General features: G+C 43.6%; 1 protein-coding gene across 1 annotated transcript; it reads left to right on the forward strand.

Annotated features, from left to right (window-relative positions):
• The first annotated feature begins 10,394 nt into the window (after positions 1 to 10,394).
• LOC127674360 (melanoma-associated antigen 10-like) lies at positions 10,395 to 11,342 on the forward strand. Its single transcript, XM_052170146.1, has one exon. The coding sequence runs from the start codon at positions 10,395 to 10,397 to the stop codon at positions 11,340 to 11,342; it is 948 nt and encodes a 315-aa protein (XP_052026106.1).
• Positions 11,343 to 14,783: the final 3,441 nt, after the last annotated feature.

Genomic DNA, 14,783 nt, shown 5'->3' on the forward strand with positions numbered 1-14,783 from the left:
CCCCTTGATTCCTGGACCCATGGATCCTGGCTATGGGAGAAACTGTACCATATATTGAACACTGATTCAAAGCATATACTGCCTTCTGAAGAACTCTGTCCCAGCCCTCCATGCTATTGCCACCTAATTGGCACTGTAACTGTGTCTTCAAAAGGACATTCCATCTTTCTATCAGACCAGCTGCTTCAGGATGATGGGGAACATGGTAAGACCAGTGAATTCCATAATTATGGGCTCACTGTCGCACTTCTCTGGCTGTGAAAGGAGTTCCTTGGTCAGAAGCAATACTGTTTGGAATACCATGACGATAGATAAGGCATTCTGTGAGTCCACGGATGGTGGTTTTGGCAGAAGCATTACGTGCAGGAAAGGCAAATCCATAACCAGAATAAGTATCTACTCCAGTAAGAACAAAACGCTGTCCTTTCCACGGGGGAAGTGCTCGATATAGTCAACCTGCCACCAGGTTGCTGGCTGGTCACCTTGAGGAATGGTGCCATATCTGGGGCTCAGTGTTGGTTTCTGCTGTTGGCAGATCTGGCATCAGCAGCAGCTGTAGCCAGGTCAGCCTTGGTGAGTGGAAGTCCGTGTTGCTGAGCCCTAGCATAACCTCCGTCTCGGCCACCATGGCCACTTTGTTCATGTGCCCACTGGGCAATAACTGGGATGGCTGGGGAAAGAGGCTGACTGTCCACAAAACCGGTCATCTTATCCACTTGATTATTGAACTCCTCCTCAGCTGAAGTCACCTTTTAATGAGCATTTACATGGGACACAAATATCTTCACATCCTTTGCCCATTTGGAGAGATCCATCCACATACTTCTTCCCCAGATGTCTTTCTCACCAATTTTCCAATTGTGATCTTTCCATATCCCTGACCATCCAGCCAATCCATTGGCTACAGCCCATGAGTCAGTGAACTGTCGTACATCTGGCCATTTCTTCTTCCAAACAAACTGCAATACCATGTGTACTGCCCGAAGTTCTGCCCACTGTGAAGATTTTCCTTCACCTGTATCTTTCAGGTTTGTCCCAGAAAGGGGTTATATAATGCTGCAGCTGTCCACTTCTGGGTGGTGCCTACATAACGTACAGAGCCATCAGTAAACCAGGTCCTAGTCTTCTCTTCTTCAGTGAACTGGTCATAGGGAACACCCCATCAGGCTATAGGCGCATGCTTGGCAGCAGATGGCATTGTAACAGGAGTAGAAACCATAGGCATCTGAGCAACTACTTCATGTTACTTGCTTGTGCCTTCAGGACCTGCTCTGGCCCGATCACGTATATACTACTTCCATTTGATAATAGACTGCTGTTGGGCACGCCCCACTTTATGACTTGGAGGGTTGGATAACACCCAGCTCATGGTGGGCAGTTCAGGTCTCATAGTAACTTGGTGTCCTATTGTCAAACGTTCAGTTTCCACTAAAGCCCAATAGCAGGCCAAGAGCTGTTTTTGAAAGGAAGAGTAGTTGTCTGCATATGACGATAGAGCTTTGCTCCAAAATCCCAAAGGTCTCTTCTGTGATTCACCTACAGGGGCCTGCCAGAGGCTCCCAACAGCATCTCTATCTGCCACTGACACCTCAAGTATCATTGGGTCTGCTGGATCATATGGTCCAAATGGTAGTGCAGCCTGCACATCAGCCTGGACCTGTTGAAGAGCCTTCTCCTGTTCTGGGCCCCACACAAAGGTAGCAGCTTTCTGAGTCACTCGGTAAATAGGCCTGAGTAACACACCTAAGTGAGGAATGTGCTGTCTCCAGAATCCAAATAGACCCACTAAATGTTGTGCTTCTTTCTTGGTGGTGGGAGGGGCCAGGTGCAATAACTTATCTTTCACCTTAGAAGGAATATCTCTGCATGCCCCACACCACTGTACTCCTAAGAATTTCACTGAAGTAGATGGTCCTTGAATCTTGGTTGGATTTATTTCCCATCCTCTGATATGCATATGTGTTACCAATGAATCCAAAGTGGTTGCTACTTCCTGCTCACTTGGTCCAATCAGCATAATATCATCAATATAGTGCACCAATGTGATATTTTGTGGAAGAGACAAACGATCAAGGTCCCTTCTAACTAAGTTATGACACATGGCAGGAGAATTAATATATCCTTGAGGCAAAACTGTAAAGGTATACTGCTGGCCTTGCCAACTGAAAGCAAATTGCTTCTGGTGGTCCTTATGTACAGCTACTGAGAAGAAGGCATTTGCCAGGTCAATAGCTGCATACCAGGGTCCAGGAGATGTGTTAATTTGTTCAAGTAACGAAACTACATCTGGTATAGCAGCTGCAATTGGAGTTACTACCTGATTTAATTTTTGATAGTCAACTGTCATCCTCCATGATCCATCTGTCTTCTGCACTGGCCAGATGGGAGAGTTAAAGGGAGATGTGGTGGGAACTACCACCCCTGCATCTTTCAAATCCTTGATTGTGGCAGTAATTTCTGCAGTTCCTCCAGGAATACGATATTGCTTTTGATTCACTATTTTCTTTGGCAGAGGCAACTCTAAAGGCTTCCATTTTGCCTTTGCAACCATAATAGCCCTCACTCCTCAGGTCAGAGAACCTGAGAATTCTGCCAATTTCTGAGTATATCACTCCCAATTATACATTCTGGAACTGGGGAAATGACCACAGGATGTGTTCAGGGAATCACTGGACCTACTGTGAGTCGCACATCAGTCAAAACTTTAATCACCTGTCCTCCATAAGCCAGTATTCTAACTAGAGGGCCACAATGGTTTTTTTGGATCTCCTGGAATCAGTGTCAATTCAGAACAAGTATCCAATAGCCCCTTTGTGTGTTCCCATGAGTGTGTGTGTCTGAGAAACTAGCATCCTTGTTATGATGGTGACCCCGTCAAACAGTATACATTCACTCAGAATTTCACCCAGTCTATACATTCACTCAGGTGACCTTGGCTTACCAGATTGACCTCATAATAAATAAATTCTCAATGAGAACATCAGCTAAATGCTAGAAAAATGCATGCCTGAGTGTGTGTGTGTGTGTGTGTGTGTGTGTGTGTTTAGATTAGGTTGATTCCTATTAAGGTTTCAGGGGAAACTTAAAGGTGTAAGAAATGTCCGTCTAGATGGAGCTGTATTATTTGGGGGACTATCTGAAGGGAAAGGTTTCAGAGCCTTAACTAATCAACTTCTGGATACCAAATAGGGACACCCTCGTGGGAGTGAGCCCCCTTCCCCTCTTTATGCAGAACTCTGTGCTTGGCACCCAGTCTGAGGTGACCAGGCATGCAGAGCTTTGTGACATTTTTATTGAGACTGAAAGGTGAGGAGTGCATTGTTTTCGCTGTATCGGGGACCCACAGGCTAGAGGGTTGATCTGGATCTGTACCCCTCTGGGGTCTGGAAGCAAACGGGATCCAGGGCCTGCAAAGAGCCTGGTCCCCGGTTTCCATATCTGAGGATTTGGGAGGCTGAAGGCCAATCGGGGAGGTCCTCTGAGTTTCCATGATGCCTCAGCACTGACTTGGGGGATGAGACCATCCGCTGCCATGTGTATATTTGGTAACAGGGGAGTCCGGAACGTTTTGTGCGGTTCCTGAGTTTGAAGGAACTTGTGCTGACGTGTGAGACAGAGCACCTCGGCAGTCCGTCATATCCGGTGGCTGTTGGACTCAGCGCCATTTTGAGAGAGTTCTGGAAGGGAGGTCGCCCCGCTGTGCCAGCTGAGGTAAGAATTTCAGGCTCCCCGGAATCCTGTTAGAACTGCTGGTCCCCCAAATCATGCATGTGCATCCCTTTGGCCTCGCTAGCTCCCAGTCGGCTAACCTGGTGGGAATGATCTCCTGCCTTCTCAACTGTGGAACGTATCTGCTGTGGCTGTTTTCAAAGAGTCCCTGAGGAAAGGCGAGGGAAAAGCTGTCTGAGTTAGAGACACAGCTAGGTAGCAGTGGACTGTGGAAGTCCTGGTTGGTCAGAATGACACCCGTGATATGGTGTTGATGATGTGCCCTGCTCCAAACAGGGTGCTCTCAGGGGAATGAGCCCCTACCCCTGTGAATGCAGAGACTTTGTCCTAAGGCTCCAGTTCCCAGGTGACCAGAAAGGCACGGTCACGTGACCTTGTTATTCTGATTGAAAGTTGAGCAGTGCATTGTTGAAGCCGCATGCAGGATCCGCAGGTCCAGAGAATTAAGCTAGATCTGAACCCTTGACGGGCTCTGAAGCAAACGGGAGCCCACTTACTCCAAAGAGCCTGGTCCCCGTTTCCATATCCGAGGACTCGGGAGCCTGAGCACTGTTTGTTGAGGTTCTTTGAATTGAACAGATACCTTAGCACTGCCTTGCTGGAATGAGACCATCCACAGTGATCTATATCTGGAGATGTGGGGCTTTCGGGAATGATTTGTGAGGTGCCCCTAATTTAAAGGAAGCTCTCTGCTGACTTGTGTTACAGAGAGAATCTGCAGGCTTCCTGTTTTGGAGACTTTGTGGACTTGGTGCCATTTTGAGAGAGGAGGGGAGGTCGCCACCAGGTGTGCCAGTAGAAGAAAGAACTTCGGACTCTGAAACCTTTCCCTTCAGATGGTCCCCAAATAATAATTCAGTTCCATCCCTTGTCTCAGCCTAGCTCCCAGCTAACACTGTGGGAATGATCTTTCTTGTCTATTCTGGAGAGTTTCTAGGGTCTCCCTTTTACAACATTCTGTGAACTGTAGAGACAGGGGCACCCTTGTGGGAATGAGCCTATACCCCACTTTATCTGGAAAGCTGTCCTTGGGCTCCATTTCTGAGCTTAATCTTACTTCACTGGATGGCCTCACAGCTACATGTACACAGTCCTTACAATTTGACTCTATGGATAAAAACATATGAGAGTGGAAGTATTGGAAAATACAGTGGTGGGTGTGGGACATAAAACCATGCCAAGAAGTTTGGTAAGGTAGAGTCCTGAGACTTGGTGGGCACACACCTGAGGATTAGCTGACTCCCAGCTTCCTGGCAGACTCTTGACATGGAACAGGTGCCATGCTTCTCACACAAAAGAGATGTGACCTGTGGTCACATTGGCTTAAAACAGAATTCTCCATGCTAATGAGGTACCAAGATGCCTAGAAGGCTTTGCCAATTAGCTTCCCATCACAGACATTCCTCCCTGCAATGGTACTCAATCTCAGGCATACCCTGAGATGTGGGGCATGGGTTTATGCATCCATTTTCCATCTCGACAGTAAGCAGGTTGGAACCACAGACTATTTCCTTTTAACAAGTTCTGCTGTGGAAACCATCAGGGCCTTGGCCTTCAGAGCTTCAGCCTAATGTCCCTTAGAATCCCCTCTCTGTGCTTCTGGTCATAATCACCAGCAAGCCAAATTCTTTCCAGACAAGGCCTATTATGCCTGCTGGGAGGACCCAGAGCACACCTTTTCCCCAATCCTAGGGCTAGAAGCAGTCCTCAGACTATGAGACCCTGACTCCCTCAGCTAAGGGTTTGCCTATCTTGTTGCTATTTTTCAAAGAACCAGCTCCTGGTTTGGTTCATTCTTTATTTCTCTTTGTTTCTCGTTGATGGATTTTAGCCCAGAGTTTGACTATTTCCTGTCTTCTACTCCTCTTGAGTATATTTGCTTCTTTTATTATCCAGAGATTTAGGATGTGTTATAAGATTTAAGAATTTGGGGCTCTGAAACCTTTCAGATTAGATGATCCCCCAAAAAAATTGCTTCGTCTCTTGTGACAGCCTAGCTCCCAGTCAGCTAACCTTCTGGGAATAAGCCATTCTTCCTGAATTCTAGAGTGTTTCCAGAGTTGCTATTCTCAAGCATTCCAGGAGGACAAGCAATGGAATAGCTGCCTGGGTGAAACTGGAATACAAGTGTATACAGTTGAATTGCAGCTTGTATGAGATGGCTTCACATAGTATAGATTTTATAATTCGACCTGCACCAAGCCAGTGCACGGATTGTGGAATGATCTTCCAATTCTTCCTTCTCTGAGGACTCTGTTGTTCTATACCATATCAGAAGTTCCCTGAAATGTGCAAGGTGTGAGATTTTTGGTCTGTATGTATTTAGCCTGGGAATTTGGTTGGTTGTGGTGGATTCAGGGTCCAAGTTTACAGACAGGTGAGCTATATTTGTTTTTTGGGGTCAATCCCTGAGTCATAAGGAGGCTATTTAAAAGAAACATGCTGGGCCCCAGTGTCCATATCTGAGGACTTGGTAGCAACATGCTGGTCCCCAGTGTCCATATCTGAGGACTTGGTAGCCTGTGCACCACTTTTGAGGTTCCTTGATTTTTTAACGGATGCCTTGTTGTTGGCTTGTGGAATGAGACCCTCTCTATTCATCTATATCTGTTGGTGTGTTGTGTTGTCAGAAACATTTTGTCAGGTAAGTTATGTTTAATGAAACCTCTGTGCTTCCTCCAGATATATCTGGGCACATTCATATCCAGGGAATTTTTGGACTAAGCTCCATTTTGTGGACACCTAGAAGGGAGATCACCTCACCTTGCCAGTTGAGGTAAGAATTTCACATCTACTTGAAACCTTTTAGCATAGATGTTTCCTCAAATAATACAGCCTCATGCCTATGGCCTGCCTAGCTCCTAGTGGGGTAAGCTCATAGGGTCTCCTCAATTCTGGAGAGTATCTAATGTTGTCATTTTGAAACATTCCATGTGGAATGAAATTACTGGTTGTTTCTAAGAGTTTTTAAGGGTGTACTATGGAATCTCTGGTTGTGTCAAAGAATAGAACACCCTACAGTTTTAATGAGGTAACCCGCAGCAAACAGGGGCAGTGCTGTGGGATAAGTTCCATCCTGTCTCTCTCAGAGGACTCTGTCCTTAGGCTCCATTTGAGAGGGTTCACAGAAATGTAGGACAATGTGGTATTTTTACTCTGGATGCAAAGGGAGAAAAGGATTGTTGAAGCTGGTTCCAGGACACAACAACAGACAATTATGCCAGGTTAATTTCCTTTTGGGGTCTTGAAGTATACATTAGCAAGGTATAGGATGGTATGTTCTATAAATATCTGTTAGATCCATTTGGACCATATCTTCAGTTAGTTTTACTGTATCTCAGTTTAGTTTCTGATTCCATGATTTGTCCATATTTGAGAGTGGGGTGTTGAAGTCTCTCATTATTATTGTGTGGGATGCAATGTGTATTTTGAGCTTTATTATAGTTTCTTTTATGAATGTTTGTGCCCTTGCATTGGAGCATATATGTTCAGAATTGAGAGTTCACCTTGGTAGACTTTTCCTTTGACAAGCATGAAGTTTCCCTCCTTATCTTTTTTGACACTGTTTGGTTGAAAGTCAATTTTATCCATTATAAGAATGGCCACTCTAAGCTTGTTTCTTGCAACTGTTTGCTTGGAAAATTGTTTCCAACCTTTGACTCTGAAATAGTGACTGTCTTTGTCACTGAGGTGGCTTTCTTGTATGCATCAATATATTGGGTCCTATTTACACATCCAGTCTATTAGTCTATGTCTTTTTATAGAGAAATTGAGACCCTTGATATTAAGAAATATTAAGGAAAAGTGATTGTTTTTTACTGTTATCTTTTTAGTTCAAGGTGAAATTCTGGTTGTATCGAAATCTTCTATTGGGATTGTTGAAAGATTACCTCATTGTTTTTTCTACATTGTGTTTTCCTGCCTTCTGTTGGTATTTTCCATCCATTATCCTTTGTAGAGCTGGATTTCCAGAAAGATATTGTGTAAATTTGCTTTTATCATGGAATGCCTGGTTTTCTCTGTCTATGGTAATTGACAGTTTTACTGGGTATAGTTGTCTGGTCTGACATATATTTTCTCTTACAGTCTGTATAACATATGCCCCAGATATTCTGTCTTTCATAATCTCTGGTGAGATGTCTTGTGTAATTCTGATAGTCTTGCCTGTATAGGTTACTTGACCTTTTTCTCTTACTGCTTGTAATATTCTTTCTTTGTTTAGTGCATTTGGTCTTTTGAATATTATGTGATTTGGAGGAATTTCTGTGCTGGTCCAGCTGAGTCCTATAAGAGCCCACTGTTTGGTATCCAGTTTATATCATGGCTGAATCTGCTTTATCTGGGATGCCTCGATTATAATAGGGGCTTTGCACTTTATCTGCATCTAGACTCTGAATGCATGTGTCACCCCTCTGATCCCTGAAAAACTGGTTGTGACTCCTCCCTGAGCATCTGCCTGTAGATGTGTAAGTATGGGGAGGGACTCATTCCCTCACAAAAATTAAGGCACATCCTGATCTCTAGGAATGCCACAAAATTGTTTAGAATCCTCCAAGGTACCAGTTGCATGGGAAGAAGCTCATTTTCCAAACCAATACAGCTTTGCTCCAACACTCTCAAAAGACTACAATGTTACTTGATTACCTGGCCCATTTATCTTTGGTGGTGCTTCTGCAAATAACTCACACACACCCTTTTTTCTTACTGATTTTATGATTCTCAGAGCAGAGTCAGAAGAGAATAATTTCTCAAAGTGGACCCACTTAAATACAATTTGGCTACACTTAGATCAGTTCTCTTTACATAGCTTATGTTGAGACTTTTTTTATATTTTACAGTATTAAATATTTTTTATTGATAGGTCTGGAGAAGATATAGCTCTCTAGCATCTAGTCTTGGTGAGAAACAAGTGTGAATTGTAGTTGAATTCAGCTTCATGTTTATAGATATATGGTCAGAGTCTTTTTCTGAGGTCCATACATAATGACTTCCTGGTGTCCAACAGCAGTCAAGGTAAATCTAGAGTCCAAGGAGGACAGCAGACCACATGTAGTCTATGTGAAATTCACCATTCACATTGTTTTCACACCTGCTCTCACAAGTTTGTGAGCCACAACCCACTGTTATAATGGTAGGCTTCCTTATCACTTCTCTCTTCTGGAAGGAAGGTGAGCTTCTCTACTGAAGGATATTAACAGAGCAGCCGAAAAACCATCTAAAGGTTACCAGAGAAGGTGTTCAGAATTCATAAGCAATCTAGGTGAGTTTGAGTTATGATGTTGAGAACTAAAGGTGAGGAAATGTATAAACCCCTCCACAAGAAGGGATGCCACAATACCTATTCACCTACATCAATGTTTTCTGAAGATCGCTCGGTATGTGGGTACTGTAACTGCCTCTTGTTTACTAGACTAGGTAGCTATAGCTATGAACAAGTATCACAGGATCATCAAATCCAGATAGTATCCTGGAATGTATGAGAAAAGGAACACCCTGTCATGGGGCCCATAATCACTTGTCACATGCCTGACCCACACAGTGCTGTGTGAGAATGTCTTGCTAACTACCCTATCTTGTTTCCAGGTCACTGGTCTCAGGGCGCAAAAATCCTGGTTAAGTGGACTTTGACCAGAGTCACCAGCGCGAAGATCTCAGTATTGTCAGGGCAGAAGGTGAGGACTGCTGCTCTCCTGCATCTAACATGAAAAATGACACATGCCTGCCCTCCTATAGGCTATGAGAAACCTAGAGTCCATAGAGTGTTTCCCTCACCCTATTTCCTCTTTCATTTGTATGACAGAAACAGGCTCTTGGCTAAAAGAAACTAGGCCGAGATCATCAGTTGAAGCAGTACAGTCCTTGTCATTGTTGAAGGAATGTGTTGGGAACGTCTGACAATTCAGGACACATGAAAACCATTAAACTGTAACTGCTCTTGTAATTTACATTGAATAGGTGTAGCCACACTTGAAGAACTCTTAATAACTTTTATTAATTTCCAAAATTTGAACACTTAAAACTTTGCTACAAGCTAGCATCAGGTCAGTGTAAAGTCCCTGACAGGGAAACCTGAGGGACTTATATGATCATAGAAGACAACATTTATCTTAAGTAATGTTAACCAACCTAAACCCAAATTTCATCTCTCTCTTATATTTAGGAATAGGAAATAAGTTACCAATTAGCTGTTTGTAGCTATGGAAAGGTGTAAACATGTCTTATAATTATTGCAGCATGGAAGGCATGAAAATCTTCCTCTGAGATAGTTTTCTTAGTTGCGGTACATAGGCAAACTATGTACCCTCAGAACATACGGAGATGTCCATATTGAAATTATGTAGCAATGTATGCATTATCCAAGAATATAGACACTCCACATTCCCTGGCCTTATGGTTTCCCTGAGGTCATCTGTTTTGTGATCTGGCTGCACTCCAAATAGCTGCGTCTCTTCCTGTTTGAGGATTTCAGGATTCTAGGATTGCTTGCAGTCTTGTGACCCTAGAGCCCGACTCAGGACATCTCAAATAACATGACTTTTTGAAGGCTGTGTGAAGTGGTCTGCCATAACAGTCCACTAACTTTCTTCCTTTCTCCAACAGGCCTGTGTATCCACCTTGATTTGACTGGTAGACTATCCTGTCTATTGTTACCAAGGAAAAATACAATGGCTGATTCCCATAACTCACAGTACTACAACCTCCAAGAGAGTGCTCAGGCCCAGCAGGAGTTTGACAATGCCCAGGCTAATATGGAAACAGCAGAGGAAGAAGAATACACCACCACCTCTAATATGGTGTGTGGTAGTGGAATCCCAGTTCCTCCCCAGAGTCCTCAGGGAGCCTTGTCTCCCTGTGAGGCACTGGCCTACATTCCTGAAGGCTCATCTGAGGAAGCTTCAGTCAAACAATTAGAGGAGCTGGAAGACCCACTGTATTTGTTGCACAATGCCCAGAATGTAAAGGTGTATGACTTGGTGGACTTTCTGCTTACCAAATATCAAATGAATGCATTCACTACCAAGGCAGAAATGCTGGAAAGTATTGGTAGAGAGTATGATGAGTACTATCCTCTGATCTTTAGTGAGGCCTCTGAGTGTATGAAGCTGGTCTTTGGCCTTGACATAGTAGAAGTGGATCCATCTGTCCATTCCTATAACCTTGTCACTGCCCTGGGCATCACTTATGATGGGATGCTGACTGATGTCCAGGGTATGCCCAAGACAGGCATCCTCATAGTTGTACTGGGTATCATTTTCATGCGGGGAAACTTTGTCAGTGAGGAGATTATCTGGGAAATGTTGAATAACATAAGGTTGCATGGTGGTATGGATCCTTATCTACATAAAGACCCCAGGAAGCTGATCTCTGAGGAGTTTGTTCAGGAAGGTTACCTGGAATACAGGCAGGTGCCCAATAGTGATCCTCCTAGCCATGGGTTCGTGTGGGGCCCAAGGGCCTTTGCAGAAACCACCAAAATGAAAGTCTTGGAGTTTTTTGCCAGCATTAATAAGACTCACCCCAGAGCCTACCCTCTAAAATATGCAGAGGCTTTGAGGGATGAGATAGACAGGGCCAAGGCCTGGATCTTCCAGCGGTTGTTTCAATATCAGTGACCTGCACACATTCTAGTGCACTGGCAATTCTCCTCTAACATCAGATGAGACAGATCACTGCTCCAATTATTGTCCCTCATGTGAGCGTTGGTGGGAGGAGTGCACTAAACATTCTTTTTGTATTGTTTTGAGTGACTTTAGGGTTCTTGGTATTACAAAATATTAATATTCTTAATTCAAGATCCATTAGCTTTAAGGTCTTTTGTTGTGCATGCTTTGCTGTTTTTCCTGCTTGGAAGATTTTTCATTTTCAAACTAAATGATTATGATTTTTGTCTTAATTTGTAAAATGACACAGCATACCAGTGATATTGAAATTGTAATTTCCTGGGCGATGGGGAAAAACTTGGGAATAATTTAAAAAACAAGATTAAAATGAATCTTTGTCTTTAAGTCTTTTGGTCTCTTGGTTAACAAATTAAAAGTAAAACAAAAAACAGCACATAGAATTTCTATCTCAAAATTCTTCTCTTGTTCCCCATTCATATTAATGTCCTTTATATGTGCTGTGGAATTGGCTGAAGTTAGATGTTCCCTTACCTTTAGAAATGTGGAATACAGTTGAATCCAGAGCCGTCATTTACTCCAGATAGATTTGGGTAGGATCCACAGCTCCATCAATACAGTTAGTAGTTCTTTATGACCATTAGCACGAGAACAGAAGTTTTGCAGAGGGGTCTGCTGAGGCAATGTCACTGGCGTAAACCAAGGCATTTGGGGAGTCTTAGACACATAGCAGCTTGCCAGGGCTGTATGACATATTCCCCTCAAAGTGAGCTTATTTAAGACCACAGTGTCCAGTCACTTATCACTTAGGAAATGTATCCATTTCTCCATAAGCAAGTATTAGCTTTTAAGGGAATGATAATCTGGTAACAAACCACAGTCATAGGAAGTTTAAGTAAAGAGGATGTCTGAGGCAGAGCAAGCATGTGTAAACCTAACTGGGAATTGCACGTATATTGGGTGTAGTTGAGGACAGGAGTGGGAGGGATGGGGAAATGGAGAGAGGGGATACAGGGAGAGACACCTGGCACTGGAGGACATTTACATGTGGGATATGGAAAACTAGTGTACAGAAAATATACTGAAATCTATGAACAGTATTGTGGTGGTTTGAAAAAGCTTGACTTGTGGTTAATGCCACTGTTACTAAGTGTGTCCTTGTTGGAATAGATGTGACCATATTTTATGAAGTCACTATGGAAGTTGGCTTTGAAATGTTCCTTGTAGCTGCTTGAGGATTACAGTCTTCTCCTGGTTTCTGTAGTGTTGGCATTTAATCTAGGCTCTGCCCCACAGATACCTGGAAATAGCCAGGTGTGCCTGACTCACTGTAAAAGGGGCTGCCTGCCTCCTCTTCTCTTACTTGCTCTCTTGTTCTTGCTCCTGCTCCTCTCCCTCCTCGTTCTTCTTCCTCCTCTCTCTCTCTCCATGTGCTCATGGCCAGCCTTTACTCCTCTCTGTCTCTCTGTCTCTCTACCTGTCTCTGTCTCTCTCTCTCTTCCTCTCTCACTTTCCCCCCTCTCTCTGTCTCTCTGTCTCTCTGTCTCTCCGTCTCTTTTTCTTTCTCTCTGTCACCCTCTCTCTTCCTCTCTCTTCCTCTCTCTCTTTCCCCCTCTCTCTCTGTCTCTCTGTCTCTCTGTCTCTGTCTCTGTCTCTCTGTCTCCCTCTCTAATCCTCTCTCTTGCTCTCTCTCTTTCCCCCCTCTCTCTATGTCTGCCTGTCTCTCTATCTGTCCCTGTCTCTGTCTCTGTCTCTGTCTCTCTCTCTCTCTCTCTCTCTCTCTCTCTCTCTCTCTTTCTCTCTCCTTCTGACTTTCTATCAACTCCCCTCCCCATGCCTCTATAAACTCTATTCTATACTATACCATCCTGTGGCTGGTCCCTCAGGGGAAAGGTATGCCTCAGCATGGGTTGGTGGAGGAACTCCCTTCTCCCAGACCTGACTGCACGTCTACCAAACATAATCTTTGTACCCTTAATTTTTTATAAAACACAGCACTTAGGAAGAGTATGTAGAATACTATTTCAATCTCCAGTGCCATGCCTGCCTAAATATTACCATTCTTCCACAATGAATGTCACGGATTGAACCTCTGAAGCTGTAAGCCAATCTCAACTACATGTTGTTCTTTGTAAGACTTATGTTGGTCTTGGTGTCTCTTCACACTATTAGAAAACCTAACTAGCCGGGCAGTGGTGGTGCACGCCTGTAATCCCAGGACTCTGGGACACAGAGGCAGGCAGATTTCTGAGTCGGAGCTCAGCCTGGTCTACAAAGTGAGTTCCAGGACAGCCAGAGCTATACAGAGAAACCCGGTCTCAAACAAAACAAAACAAAAGAAAAAAAAGAAAAGAAAAAGAAAAATAGAAACCCTAACTAATACAGTGATATAGGTAAGACATCTATCAGTGGGACATATGGAATCTGGTCTGGCAATCTTTGATAGCCAGGCAAGGCTTCTTTGGTAGGAAATTCATACCCTTTGGGTTTTTTTGGTTGAGCAGAACCCATGAGGATCTTCAAACAACCCATGCTAATGCTAGAACAGAGGGTTGATCTCTGAAAACTCATATTCTGCCCTCATTGCCAAGGGAAACCTCACATAGTTCATTGACTGTAAGCAGGTCTATGCAGTGACTGCATGGAGATGCCAACCCAACATTCTAGGCTATTTGTTGTGAGAAGGAACTCTGTAAGCTACAAAAAGAGAAACATACACAAGCATTGCCACAAATACTTCAACCAGCCATCAGTCATGCATGCATTAATTACAGGGGTACTGCAAGGGGAATGGTGGTACAAACTTGTAGGAGTTGCTAACCAATGTTTGGTTTAAGTTGAGGTCCATGCCATGAAAGGAGTTCCCATCCTCTATATTTCCTGTACATGGAAACAGGATGGCTCAGAGACCTAATGATGAAGTAAATGTGAGTGGCCTAAAAGTCAATTATATGATTTGTAATTATATTCTGTAAACTTATATATTGGTGCTTTTTCCAGATCAGAGAGCATTCCTGTAGCAACATATGAAATCAGCTTCAGAAAGACATAGCAAAGCATTATACAAATATAGAGACTAAATTGGGGGTCACATTCTGGTCCCTTCACTTAGAGAACAGGAACCCTGGAGAAAGATACAAGTCAGAAAGGATGGGAGACACCAGTAGAACATGGCCCATCAAACCAATAAAGTAGTGCTAGAATGGACTCACAGAGACTAAAGCAGAAAGCACAGGGCCTGCATGGGTCTGCATCAGGTCTTCTGTATATATGTGAAGTTAAAAATATAATTTATTGCCGATTTGTCCTTTTGATGGTGTCCTTTGCCTTACAGAAACTTTGTAATTTTATGAGGTCCCATTTGTCTATTCTTGATCTTAGAGCATATGCTATTGGTGTTCAGTTCAGGAACTTTCCCCCTGTACTGATGTCCTC

This window comes from Apodemus sylvaticus, chromosome X (assembly GCF_947179515.1).
Source record: "Apodemus sylvaticus chromosome X, mApoSyl1.1, whole genome shotgun sequence".
NCBI classification, from domain to species: domain Eukaryota; kingdom Metazoa; phylum Chordata; class Mammalia; order Rodentia; family Muridae; genus Apodemus; species Apodemus sylvaticus.